The sequence below is a fragment of the Gossypium hirsutum genome, chromosome A11 (genome assembly GCF_007990345.1).
Source record: "Gossypium hirsutum isolate 1008001.06 chromosome A11, Gossypium_hirsutum_v2.1, whole genome shotgun sequence".
NCBI classification, from domain to species: domain Eukaryota; kingdom Viridiplantae; phylum Streptophyta; class Magnoliopsida; order Malvales; family Malvaceae; genus Gossypium; species Gossypium hirsutum.
This window is the reverse complement of record NC_053434.1, coordinates 23,569,616-23,584,247: the sequence shown is the minus strand read 5'-3', so window position 1 is coordinate 23,584,247 and position 14,632 is coordinate 23,569,616. Positions and strand designations below refer to the sequence as shown.

Below are 14,632 nucleotides of genomic sequence, written 5' to 3'. Positions count from 1 at the left end.
AAAAAGCTAGAAATTACCAGTTATCACATCTGGAGCAGAAGCTTCTTCCCTTGCCCGAATAGCATATATACGTGCAGGTGCTCTTGTTTCTGATCGGGCTGTAGTATCTCTCGTTCCCGAACGAGCAATCCCAGTAGCACTGGTTTGACCTGAACGTTTACTTTTTTGAGGAGTATTTGCTTACTTCTCACCTTGTTCTCTATCTTCTTTTAACAATTGAGGACAGTCCCGAATAAAATGATCAGTTCCACCACATCTATAACAAGCTCCGGTTTTTCCCCAACATTCACCAATACGAAATCTACCATAATTTTTGCATCTAGGTCTCGAAATATTTTCCATACTACTAGTACTAGCTGCTGGTTTATTAGTTACTCCGACATCTCATTGAGTTGTTTTGCTTTTATTCGATCGTTCCAGAATTGTAACAAGTCGACTAGAATCATCTCTGAACTTTTTAGCCGGAAAAGTCAAAGTTAATCTAGAGAAACTTCTTTTGTATACCTCTTTACCTCTTCTTTCGCTTTGCATCTTTCTGTTATATACTTCTTCCATCTTTTGAGCTCGATCAGACAGAACCACAAATTCTCGAATCTCTGTGCCTACAATCATCATTCTGATTTCGTTATTAAGCCTTTCTTCGAATCTAATGCACATTTCTTCCTCTGTCGATACAACATCCCAAGCATATCTACTAAGATACACAAATTCTCTTTCAGATTAGGCCACTGGTTTATTCCCTTGTCGAAGATCAAGAAATTCCCTCTTTTTCTTATCTAAATATCTCTTTCCCACATACTTCTTTTTAAACTTGTTTTGGAAGAATTCCCAGGTAAGTTTATTTGCAGGTACCACTGCCTCAATAGTTTCCTACCAATTATACGCTTCTTCTTTCAATAGTGAAACTGCACACCTTAGATAGTCCTCCGAAGAACACATCATCTGTTTAAAAACTCTCTCCAAACTCTTTAACCAATACTCTGCTTTAACTGGATCATTGTCCGATCTCCCTCGAAATTCTTTAGCTCCGAACTTTCTGAGTTTCTCAATCAGTGTTCTTTTGCTAGATTCATCTATTAAAGGAGGAGCAACCGAGGTTGTAACTAGTGGTATAATAAGGGGAGGAGGAGGTTGTTGTGCCTGACTTCTTCCCTGTATTGTTTCACGACACCACTGATTCATTAACCCGTAAATCATATTTTTAAGTTTTTCCTCTCTCATCAAAGAAATCGGAACATTACCACTTGTTCCCTACTCAAAAGTCTATATTCTACTATTAACTTCCTCTTTTTGACCAGCACTCTCGGATCTATCAGACATCTTTACAATCTATGACAAAAATTAGTAGTTAGATCGGATCATTCACATCACACTATCACAGATTTATATGGAATGCATTTCTAAACACTTTACACATCACATTTGTTCCGAGAATCGACTAAACCAAAGCTCTGATACCAATAAATGTACACCCCTAACCCATATCCATCACTGGAACAGGTTTACAAGATGTTACCGAAGTTTACGGAATAATTACACAAAAATTCCATTATTTACTTATATTCACATCAAAGCTGTCCACTCGAGTCATAGTCACTATATTATTAATATCTTGAGCTACGAAACTCCAAATTAAGATCCGCTAATTGTTCCTAAAACTAGACTCAAAATAATCCTACCATAAAAGTTTCAAAATTTTTGGTCTAGCCAATAAGTACATTTTATTCTTTAAATTCTCCCCATATTTTGCTATTCAACAGTTTTGACCCCTCTTAACTAAAAATTAATTATCTCCTCATACGAGATTCGAATGATGGTCTCATTTGTTTCTTTTAAAAATAGACTCATTAAGTATTTTAGGAATATAAATTATAACCCATAATATTCTTTTTACAATTTTTAATGATTTTCCAAAGTCAAAAAATGGGAGCTCGAAATCACTCTGATCTTATCTCACAAAAATTCAAGTATCTCCTAATATGAAAGTCTTTTTCTTACACCTTTTCTTCTATGTGAAACTAGATTCAATAGGATTTCATTCCATATCTTACTCAACCTCTAATTCGATTTCCATAATTTATAGTGAATTTTCAAAATCGAACTACTGCTACTAACTAAAAAAACGAAAACGGGAGTCGCCACCAATCTTTTTAAGTGTGATTGGATCACCTTTAAAACATTTTGTTTTAAAATCATTAGTTCTGGTCCACGAAATAAAAGAACGGGTTTGGGAGTCGGTTACGTACGAGGAAGGATTAGCACCCTCGTAACGCCCAAAAAATTGGTACCTAATTGATTATCAAATGTCTTTAATGTCGGAAATTTAAAGAAATTTAAGATGTAATCCTCTTTAAAATACTTTGATTCTGAAAATTTGGGTTCACTCGTATCAAAACATTGACGCTAAGTTAACCTTTTGAAAATCCCTATCTCGAAACGTCAAATCGCCACATCCAATAAGTTAGGACACAACGCTTTGAAATTCCAAGACAGTTGCTCGTATTTTGAAAATCTTAAAAACTTAGAAGGGTACTTGACTATTCGAACTCAACGAGAAAAGTCGCAACCCAATAAGTTAGGGCACTGCTTTTCTCGAAGCTTCCAAACACCGAGCATTGCCTTTTTATTTTTTGAAAACTTTGGGGCCTTATTTTTTTAAAATGATGTATATATGTTAGGGGACTATTAATAATATGCATACAAAGATATATATAGCATGTATTGAAAATGAATAAACAAAATATACAAACATGTAAAGTAATAATTAAATAATGCATGATATACAAAAAAAAATAATATTACAATATCAATGTTCATGTTCATGAAATGTAATATCAAATAACAAATATAAAATAACATATAACACATGATATATAAAATGAAATGAGTTATTGTTAACAAAATATACATATGACACAAATAATGACATAATTTTTAATAATAATCTTAAAATAGTATTTGCTATACAATATATAAAACATAATAACAAAATATTTATAAAAGAATGATAAAATATATTGGTTTTTTTAAAAAATATATAAAAAAAGTATGTAAAAGAATTTATAAAATAACACATAATATATAAATAACATTTTAAAATAAAATAATACATAATAAATTAATAATTAATAATTTAATATGTGTATAATATGAGATAGAAATGTAATTCAATTTACAAATTTTAAAATTTTAAGTAATATAATGAATAGTAAATAATATAATAGATAATATATAATATACATAACTTATATAAAAAATAATAAGTAATATAGAATAAAAATAATAAACGTTATATAATAAAATATAATTTGAATATATTGGAAATAAAAATTATAATAGATATAATATAAAATAACGAAAGTATATGTGTAAGGATAATATATATATAAATAATTAATAAATATATAATACAAGCAAAATATATTAATAATATATAAAAATAATGATAATAATAATAATTTGTGAAAAATAATGTACAATAAATAATAATAATATATGATAAAATAATCTTATAGTATATAATATAAAAGTAGGGTTAAAAAATAAAACAATATTTACATATAAAAAAATATATATAGAATAATAATAAAAACATATAGGGCTAAATTGAAGGTGCAGCAAAATTACGAGATGGATTTAAAAGAAATAAAAATGAATTAAGGCCCCATTTAAAACGCGCGTAAAACGAAAGGGACTCATTGGGCAAATTGCCCTATTCCCAAAACGGCGTCGTTTCCCTTAATATGGTTTTAAAACACTGTGAGGGTTAAATTGAAATGGAATTGAAACATTAAGGCTAAATTACAAATAAATATTAATGAAATTATGAATAATAAAAAAATAGGAGGACTAAATGAGCGATTAGCCCAATTCTCAAACACCCGGATCCTCCCCGGGTAAACGGGTCAACACGCGGATCCTGGGGCTTCAAAACGTTGTCGTTTTAAGCTTATTAGGCTAAGCTAAAACGATGTCGCTTTGTTAGGGCTATATAATCCAAAACTAAGGCCTAAAAAGCATTTGAAATATCGTTTTAGAAAAAAAAACAAAAAAATCCTCTGAAGAGGATTAGGGGCCGGTCATTAGAGTTCTGTGGAGTCTCCGTCCATCAGTCCCCACGCGCCTACGCGCCGCCACGCACGGTGGTCGGAGGTTTAAAAACCCTTCCTCTTTCAAACGAATATAGGTAACTTTCTTTCTTTTGTAAAACCTCAGCAATTTCTGCTTAGAACAATTTATGTATGCATGCTAAAATAAAAACAAGGTACACGATTAAATCACCTTTTGGAAACTGTTTGTATTTCTCTTTGAATCAAATATATAAGTATATTTCTATTTTCAAAAATCCGGTCCTTTACAATGTTTGATTTCGAGCTTTTATAGCCACTATTGTGATTACATAAACTGGAAATAAATCAAAAATTTCTTTCCATTTCTTGTCTGTTGTATCATATCTTTGATTGATCTGCTGAAATCTTTTTAGCTTCCTTTTGTTTGCAGGTAACCCAAGAGAATCTCGCTTAATCACTGATGCTTGCACGCTGATGGAACCAACGCCAGATTCTGGCGTATCTTGCGCGTTGATGGTGGCGCGACGATTGATGACAGAGTCGAGAAGTCACGGCGTGCTTGGTGGCGACGATTGAGATGAAAGGTCACGCCGTTTGAAGTGCCCGAAGCTTCTAGAAACTCCTTGCGACGCGAGGAGGGAAGAAACCTTAGGGTTTGATGTGTGTTTGGGGTTCATTGGGCCTGCTAAGAATTTAGGCCATGACTGTATTGGTGTATTGGGTCACTGTAACGGGCTATGGGGTTATTGGGTCTATTTGGGTTGCTGGGTAGTAGCAGTGGGTCTGCTGGGTAGGATATTGTAATTTGGACTTTTTAAATGGACATTTTTAATTTTTATTTTTTGCTTTCAGCCCGGTCAAATTTGGGCTATTACAGCTGCCCTCTCTATTCATTGCTGTATAACAGGAATCGAGCAAAGACTCATAGAAAGACCAAATTTGACCGATCATAGTCTTCAATCTTCTTGACTGTCATGTCGATATCTTCGATCTGCTCTCCGCCGAACACAGGGACATCAAATTTGCTTCTTAGATTGATTCTCTGACAATACAGAGATGCCAAATTATCTTAGATTTGTTTCATCGTAAGCACGTGAAAGCCAAATCAGCTATGTCTTCAATTTGTTCCTTGTAAGCACAAGGATGCCAAATCATCTTAGATCTTGCTTCAGTTTAATCGTCTGAAGATCAGATCTGCCATGTATCTATTCCCCATTGAATGTGGAGATGCTAGACTTCGATTTGTTCTCTGACAATACAGAGATGACAAATCATCTTAGATTTGCTTCATCGTAAACATGTGAAAGCCAAATCAGCTATATCTTCGATCTGCTCCCCGCTGAATACAGAGAGATAAGACCTGTCATCTTGGATCTGCTTCAGTGTAAACATCTGAAGGTAAGATCTGCTATGTGTTTGCCTTCCATCAAAGTGGAAATGCCAGACTTCGATTTATTCTCTGACAGATACAGAGACGACAAATCATCTTAGATTTGCTTTATTGTAAACATGTGAAAGCCAAATCAACTATATCTTCGATCTGCTCCCCGCCGAATATAGAGAGATAAGATCTGTCATCTTGGATCTGCTTCAGTGTAAACATCTGAAGGTGAGATCTGCTATGTGTCTGCCTTCCATCAAAGTGGAAATGCCAGACTTTGATTTGTTCTCTGACAATACAAAGACGACAAATCATCTTAGATTTGCTTCATCGTAAACACGTGAAAGCCAAATCAGCTATATCTTCGATCTGCTCCCCGCCGAATACAGAGAGATAAGATCTGTCATCTTGGATCTGCTTCAGTGTAAACATCAGAAGGTGAGATTTGCTATGTGTCTGCCTTCCATCAAAGTGGAAATGCCAGACTTCGATTTGTTTTCTGACAATATAGAGACGACAAATCATCTTGGATTTGATTCATCATAAACACGTGAAAGCCAAATCAGTTATGTCTTCGATCTGCTCCCCGCCGAATACAGAGAGATAAGATCTGTCATATTGGATCTGCCCTGAGAATGGTCAGATCCGCTACGCTGCAGCCTGTTATCCTACTGTTTTGGGTTTTAAAGCGCACCGTTTCCTGTAAAATGATTATGCCTGATAATTTAGGATGCTATGCTTGAAGTGAGTCGAATGTTCCTAATTAAACATGTTATGATGCAAAATGTTGTGAATATGACCCCTATCCTAGACGTCATCATTCATTCCTTCATTTGTCTCTTTTTTCAAAGCTTTATTCATGCTCAGCTTGTAAGCCGTCCTCCAATGCTATGATCCGCTGAGGATGTCTGTAAGAACTGAATTATTGGTTTTGTCTATTTTCCTTTTGGACTGAAAGAAAGGAATTCCACAAGTTATTTCATCCCTTGCTTACGCGAATTTCTCGAACAATTGTCTTGTTTTAGTCTCTTGTATTATCTAGGAATTCCAGAGTAATGTGCAAAACCTCGTTGTGAACATATTTAATTCATCTATTATTATTTCAATGCAACATACTTAAAGAATAATAGAATATGAATAAACTTTTAAGAATAATTGGATTTGAATGAATTATCAAAAAGATACAAAAGGGAATCAATCTGCTAGCCTATCTTTTAGAAGAAATAGAATCTAAAGATAGCCAACAAGATAGTAGTTAGATCCTCTAGATATCGCTGCTTGAGCGTCTATACACCAGCTCCATGAAGTCTTTCTTGAGTTCAACATATGTTTAAAAGATCCCAAGTACTCTGCTGATGCCCCAATTTACAGCATTCTTCGCTCTTTGTAGCAAGATCATTGTGTACTCTTCAAAATTTGAGCTGCCCTTTCGGGTTTTTAACTCAAAACCCCTTTGGTCACAAGGTGCCCTTTGCGGGTTTTCACATTGGCCTCTCCGTTTTTTTTAAATCTCAAGGCGCCCTTTGCGAGTTTTCACTTTAGATTTTCTTCTTCTTTAGACAAAGTATTTTTTAACTGAGTTCGAGTTCACTGGATTGGGTAAACTTTTCCCATCCATTTCCGCTAAGATTAATGCACCACCGAAGAAAACTTTCTTCACGACATACGGCCCTTCCCAATTTGGCATCCATTTTCCTCTAAAATCCTTTTGAATAGGAAGGATCTTTTTCAGTACGAGGTCTCCCTCCTAGAATTCTCTTAGTCAGACTTTCTTGTCATAAGCTTGCATCATTCGCTTCTGATACATCTGACCATGTCGAATGGCTTGTAGCCTCTTTTCCTCAATCAAGTTCAACTGGTCATACCGAGATTGAACCCACTCAGCTTCATCTAATTTTACCTCCGTCAAAATTCGAAGAGAAGGTATTTCTACTTCAATAGGTAATACTGCTTCCATAATGAACTTGGCCCAGTAGAGGTTCTGACAGATGTTCGATAGGCTAAGAGTGCAAATGGCAACTTCTCATGCCAATATCTATAGGTCTCAGTCATCTTCCCAACTATTTTCTTAATATTCTTGTTGGCAGCTTCTACTGCTCCATTTATTTTTGGACGATAGGGAGAAGAATTGTGATGCTTGATTTTGTACTGGTTGCAAACCTTTGCTATCATTTTGTTATTTAAGTTCAATGCATTATCAGATATGATCTTCTCAAGCATTCCATATCGACAAATGATCTCCTTCTTCAAGAATCGACTCATTGCTGACTTAGTAACATTCGCATAAGAGGCGGTCTCTACCCACTTTGTAAAGTAGTCAATTACCACGAAGATAAACCGATGTCCATTTGAAGCTTTCGGTGATATTGGTCCAATAAAATCCATGCCTCACATAGAAAAGGGCCATGGAGAAGTCATAACATGCAAAGGTGAAGGTGGTACATGAATTTTATCCCCATAAATCTGGCACTTATGGCATTTCTTGGTGTAGTTGATACAGTCCCCTTCCATAGTGGCCCAATAATAGCCAAACCTTATAATTTACCTTGCCATCGTGAACCCATTTGCATGTGTCCCGTATACACCTTCATGAACTTCTTCTAAAATTAGCTTAGCTTCCACAGCATCGACACATCTCAAAAGTACTTGGTCTTTCCGTCTCTTGTACAGGACATCCCCATCTAAAACATAGTCACAAGCTAACCTCCTCAAAGTTCGTTTGTCATTTTCACTGGCCTGTTCAGGGTATTTACGATCTCTCTCATATCGCAATATATCTTGATACCAGGGGTTATTGTCATTTCCTTCCCCCTCAATGTTACAACAATGAGCTGGAGCCTCGTAAACACTCATTTGAATTGGCTTCATTTCTCCTTCTTTATTCGCCTTGATCATTGAGGCCAAGGCTGCTAAAGCATCTGCCATCTGATTTTCATCTCGTGGGAGATAATTGAAAGTGATGCTATCAAACTCCTCAAGTAACCTCGAAACTACCTTTTGATAACTAATTAATTTAGGGTCCCTTGTCTCCCATTCGCCTCTAAGCTGATAAACAACCAATGCCGAATCTCTATATACTTCTAAAGTTTTTATACTTCGCTCTATGGCTGCTTGAAGTCCCATGATGCATGCTTCATATTCAGCCATATTGTTCGTGCAATCAAAGTCCAACTTGCACGTAAAAGGATAATGATCGCCATTCGGAGATACCAAGACTGCCCCAATTCCATTTCCGACTGCATTAGAAGCCCTATCAAAATTGAGTTTCCAAGAAGAATTTTCAGTCGTTGCTATACACATCAACTCCTCATTTGGAAAATCGAAGTTTAATGGCTCATAATCCTCTAGATCCCTACTGGCCAAGAAATCTGCTACCGTACTTCCTTTTATAGCCTTCTGACTTATGTAGACTATATCAAACTCTGAAAGTAAAATTTGCCATCTCGCCATTCTCCCATTTAAAGCCGTTGACTCCATCATGTATTTCAATGGATCAAGCTTTGAGATGAGCCAAGTGGTATGGTATAGCATGTACTATCTTAATCTCCGAGTTGTCCAAATCAGTGCACAACACAACTTTTAAATTGGTGAATATCTCATCTCACAGTCAGTGAATTTCTTACTAAGATAATAAATTGCCTTTTCCCTTTTCCCTGACTCGTCATGCTGGCCGAGCACACATCTTATAGAATTACTGAACATTGACAAGTACAATATTAATGGTTTATCTGGACTAGGTGGAGATAGTACCGGAGCATTCAACAAATACTGCTTGACCTTTTCAAAAGCATTCTGGCATTCCTCATCCCCAGTACCTTGATTGTGCCTTCTGAGGAGGCGAAAGATGGGATCACATTTCTCGGTTAATTGTGAAATGAATCGAGCAATGTAATTCAACCTTCCTAGGAATCCTCAAACTTCTTTCTGAGTACGTGGTGGAGGTAATTCTCGTATGGCTCTGACCTTGTCTGAATCGACTTCAATTCCCTTTTCACTGACTACGAAGCCTAACAACTTTCCTGATCTGGCTCCAAAGGTACATTTTACTGGATTGAGTTTCAACTGAAATTTTCTCAACCTCACAAACAATCTTCTCAAGACCTCAATGTGCTCTTTTTCTGTACATGACTTGGCAATCATATCATCAACGTATATCTCAATATCCTTATGCATCATGTTGTGGAATAAGTTTACCATGGCCCGTTGGTATGTTGCCCCTGCGTTCTTTAATCCAAACGGCATTACTTTGTAGCAAAATGTCCCCCATAAGGTTATGAATGTGGTTTTATCCATGTCCTCTGGATGCATCCTTATCTGATTGTATCCTGAGAACCCATCCATAAAGGAGAACAACGAATATCCCGCTGTGTTGTCTACTAAAGTGTCAATATATGGTAAAGGAAAATTATCTTTTGGGCTTGCTTTGTTCAGATCTCTGTAATCAACACACATTCGTACCTTCCCATCCTTCTTAGGAACAGGCACAATGTTAGCCACCCATTCAGAGTACTTTGCTTTTTGCAAGAAGCCTGCATCAAACTGCTTCTTGACTTCATCCTTTATTTTCAAAACGATATCTGGCCTCATTCTTTACAACTTCTATTGGACTGGCTTACAATCCTGTCTTATCGGAAGATGATGTACCACAATATCAGTACTCAATCCGGGCATATCTTGATATGACTAGACAAAGATATCCTTGAACTCTCGAAGCAACTCAACCAGACCATGCCTTGTGTCCTCGCTAATTAGGGTTTCGATTTTCAACTCCTTCCCTTCCTCTAGGGCTATATTCTCTATTGCCTCTTTCTCATGTGGCATGATTTGTTTCTCCTCTTGCTTTACCATTCTTAACAGATCAAGAGATACATCACAATCTTGAACATCTTCAAAATCCTGAGGTTCCTCTAAACACGTGTCTTGCTCGCTAGAGAAATTAGGAGCTGTAGTATCAGCGCTCAAATCATTGATATCTAGGGACCTGTGAGGGTATGAAAGAATATACAAAGAATGAATGAATCTAAGAATGATTGTTTATGTGCTATGAATAAAAGAATAAGAATTGCCAGAATTTAAAGGAATATTGGTCGATTAAAAATGAAATAATACTCGTTTAAAAGTTATGTTTTATTTAAATAATTATAGATGAACATAGGCCTCTTTTCACAAACGTAATCTTACTACTCCTAGGCCCTAGAGTAACAAACATGTTTCGAGAATTACTCTGAAAAATTCCTAAAGACAACAGGAAGGTCTTCCGCAGTCCAATTGTTCAGAGAACTCCCCGATTCGTAAGGGCAAATGCCTTTGAGGTTTCCTTGCTCCCATCCCTTATTGTGTACAGCATTGATTTGATGACTTTCTTCTACCAGTAATCCTCCTGACTTAAAGGATTTGGATATAGGTGAGAATGTCATCGGCTCCCACTCCACTTCTCTTCCGTTTAGACTCGTATTTCTTCTTACTTGATGCTTCTCAATCTCCTGCCTCTTGTGCTTATGGTCTAGTCTGAAACCCAAACCAAATCGATCTTTCTTCTCAAACAGTTTTGGGATTTGAACCCCTCCTTGCAACTGTCTTCCTAACCCTTTTCCTGGCAATGCTCCCTTCCCCATCATCATTTGCAGGGCCATCCTCGTGGCTCTAGACATTTTGGGTACCGGCACCTCACTTCTTTCCAAAATGAAGGTGGAATTAATGACTTCTAAAGAGCGGAAAGAAAACTCAATAGCCTCTTCATTGGCCTCAACATAAGGGACCCTGCTGGTGACTACCGCTATGATGTCCTCCTCCGCATTGATGGTTATTAAGCGTCCATCTATCACTAACTTCAATTTTTGGTGTAGTGAGGAGAGCACCGCTCCTGCCGAGTGTATCCATGGTCTCCCCAACAAACAATTATAGGAGGGCTTGATATCCATCACCAAGAAATCAACTTCATATGTATTCGCTCCAATCTCTAGAGGGATGTCAATTCGTCCCATCACTTTCCTTTCAGTTCCATCAAAGGCTCTCACTACATTGTGACATGTCTTCATATGCGAACTGTCAATAGGTAATCTGTTTAATGTGGATAATGGAAGGACATTCAAAGCAGACCCATTATCAACAAGTACACTTGAAAGCGTGTATCCCTTGCACCGAGTAGTGATATGCAAGGCCTTGGTTGACCCTATGCCCCCGGGTGGAATTTCATCACCATTGAAGTAGATAAAATTATCAGCATTGATGTTGTTTACTAACCGGTCCAGCTAGTTAACGGATATGTCATGGGTGACATACGTTTCGTTAAGCACCTTTAACAACGCATCCCGATGCACCTCTGAACTCAGGAGTAGGGCTAACACTGATATACGTGCCGGTTGCTTGCGCAACTGCTCGACCATGTTATACTCGCTATGTTTCAGGAATTTTAGAAACTCCTTAGCTTCTTCTTCCTTTACTGGCTCATTGATGGATACTTCAGTCTCCTTTTCCCTTTCAACCTCGACATCTTTCGTCTTTGCAGGCTCCACTCTGATGTTCCCCCTGTCATAACGTTTCCCACTTCGTGTATGGGAACCTTTATTTTGTGCGCCTCTAGCCGCGCTAGCTATACTCTCCCCCTCAGGTATTGTTATATTGCAGTCATAGCTCCATGGCACGCTCCTATCATCATTGTAAGGGAAAGGATTGGGTTTATGAATGACTATTTTGGGCCCAGTTTGCGACATCGCCTCATTATTCCCTGGCAAAGAAATAATAATTCTCAGTCGGTGGGTTTCTTGTCGTTCATTCTCCAGCACACATATTTGTCTTTCACAAGAACTACCCTCAGAAACTTGTAGTTCTTTGTTAACCATAAGGCCTTGTACCATAGCCTTGAACTCTTTGCAATTTTAGATCATATGACCCACCTTTCTATGGAATTCACAATGGTTTTCCATTTCTTCTCCTCCTCTTCTAGAGGTCAGCATACCTCTTTTCATCATCTCCTCCCATATTACTTTCATAGGTGTCTTCACCTCAGCAATATCTTCCTTGACATTTCCTTTCTTTATTTTATCGATGGCATTCACTCCTTGATTGCCATGATCTGGTAACGAATTTTCAGTATTAGGGGTACTATCAAATTTCACCACCCCCATTTTGATGAGCCTCTCCACAACCTTCTTGAACCCAGTGTAGTTTTCAATTGAATGCCCCGATATTCCCGCGTGATATTCGCATTTAGCATTTGCATCATACCATTTAGGGTATGGTGGCTGCAATGGTTTTAAATGAAAGGGAGCAATGGCATGTGCATCGTATAAGCTTTGATAAAGCTCACGATATGTCAGAAGGATAGGAGTGAATTGCATCCTCTCCGAATTCTGTCTTGTACCCGATTCCTATCTTTGAGTACTTAGTTGCTCACCCGTAGCTGCTTTAGGTTGTCCAACTGTGATTTTCCTAGAGTTGAAACTGTTCATGTTATTCACCTCATTGTCTTTTCTCCTTGGGGTCGATCTTTTAGCCACTTCCCCTTCAATTTTTCCGCCCCTCACGGCATTTTCAATCATCCCACCCGCCATAACTATATTCGCGAAACTTTTCGTAGTACTTCCAATCATATGTGTGATGAATGGCGCCTTCAAAGTATTAATAAATAACATGGTCATTTCCTTTTCTAACAATGGTGGTTGTACTTACATTGCCACCTCCCTCCATCGTTGTGCATATTGCCTAAAATTTTTATTAGGCTTTTTCTCCATGTTTTGAAGTGTGATCCTATCTGGCGTCATATCAGTCACGTGGTTGTACTGTTGTATGAAGGCCTGTGCCAGATCTCTCCATGAACCAATTCTTGCATGGCTCAACTAATTGTACCACCTAGCCGCTGCTCCTACTAGGCTGTCCTGAAAACAATGGATCAATAATTGATCATTGTTCACATATCCAGTCATTCTTCTAAAGAACATTGTTATGTGACTCTGGGCAAGTAGTTCCATTGTACTTTTCAAACTCTGGCATCTTAAATTTATGAGGAAGCACCAAATCTGGGACCAAACTTAAGTCTTTTGCATCCATCCTATGATAATTGCCAGCGCCTTCCAAAACCCTAAACTTCTCCTCTAACCACCTGTAACGATCTTCCAATTGTTTTGAGGATTCAGTGGCCATTTTTTCCTTCTCCATTAAATCTAGATCAGGAGTAATAGGGTTGATCGAGCTATCACCCAAATTATTTCCCATCCCAGATGGGAAATTTACGGGGATTCCAGCGTCCACTGGCCCATGTTGAGGCCTCACAGTAACAGATGGCCTTCTAGGAGGTGCCTCGGTTTGCAGAGACACATGAGGCGGAGTAAAACCCAGAGGAGGACCTTCATTCTCCTCTTTAGTGATCGCCATGGGAGCTTTTCCTTTATCTATGGCTCTCAACAGCTGAGCTATTTCAGCCATCATGTTCCTCTGAGCTTCTAGCATTTGCTCCCTCATTTCATTCTGCATTTTGGCCAACTACTCTTGCATTTGGTCTTGCATATCTTTTTGTAATTGTTCGAACCTTTGATCCATGCTCTTAGTTTTAGTACGAGTGCCGTAAGGATGTGTGATTTCCAGATTTTCTCTTCTACCTTTTGAGAGTAAATTTTAACTAATTAGGGTCTTTCTATAACTTTGAATGCAAATGATGTGATGAAATGTTATGAGATGCAAATGCATGAATGCAAAAAGAATATCGATTCTGGTTCAACTTCATTTAGAAAATTTTATTTAGAAAAAGAATATCTTTACATATAAGAGGATTACAAATACGCTTTTGCCCTAAGGCCCAAAGCTTTAACTCTATCTAATAAAAAGGCTAACTCTCGTCCTACATCTGACGATGATGAATACATCAGACTCAATACATCAGCTCTAATTGCCAAGTCTTGCACATACTCAGCAACCTCTCGAATCTGGGCTATGGCCTCTCCAATGACATGATCCCTTTCTCTGACCTGTCCTCTAGCCTGATGTAGCTCTCCCTTCAGATAATCTTCTTGCGCCTTGAGCTGCTCAACTCGGAGCTCACTGTCATGCAATGCTACCTCTAAATCCTCAACCTTACTTTTTAGCTCTTTTAACACGACTTTAGAATTATGGTTTTGGTGCCAATGCAGGGATCTTTCAAGCTCAATTACCTTAGTTTTCAACCCTTTATTTTCTTCCTCTAATG

General features: G+C 37.6%; 1 protein-coding gene across 1 annotated transcript; it reads right to left on the bottom strand.

Annotated features, from left to right (window-relative positions):
• Positions 1-4,992: 4,992 nt before the first annotated feature.
• Positions 4,993-13,004, bottom strand: LOC107958308 (uncharacterized). Its single transcript, XM_016894033.1, has 7 exons — positions 12,912-13,004; positions 12,410-12,695; positions 11,748-12,319; positions 11,376-11,702; positions 10,675-11,279; positions 10,297-10,432; positions 4,993-5,112 (listed from the first exon to the last, which is right to left on the bottom strand). The coding sequence occupies exons 1-7, from the start codon at positions 13,002-13,004 to the stop codon at positions 4,993-4,995; spliced, it is 2,139 nt and encodes a 712-aa protein (XP_016749522.1).
• Between the last annotated feature and the right edge of the window lie 1,628 nt (positions 13,005-14,632).

Excerpts from the sequence above, each read along its gene's own strand:
- LOC107958308 (XM_016894033.1), bottom strand. The coding sequence starts at position 13,004 with ATGGCGGGTGGGATGATTGAAAATGCCGTGAGGGGCGGAAAAATTGAA. Across the intron at positions 10,433-10,674 it reads GTCTTTAGGAATTTTTCAGA|GTCCCTAGATATCAATGATT; the intron begins GTAATTCTCGAA and ends ATACCCTCACAG. Across the intron at positions 5,113-10,296 it reads CTCTTGATCTGTTAAGAATG|AGAATCAATCTAAGAAGCAA; the intron begins GTAAAGCAAGAG and ends CTGTATTGTCAG.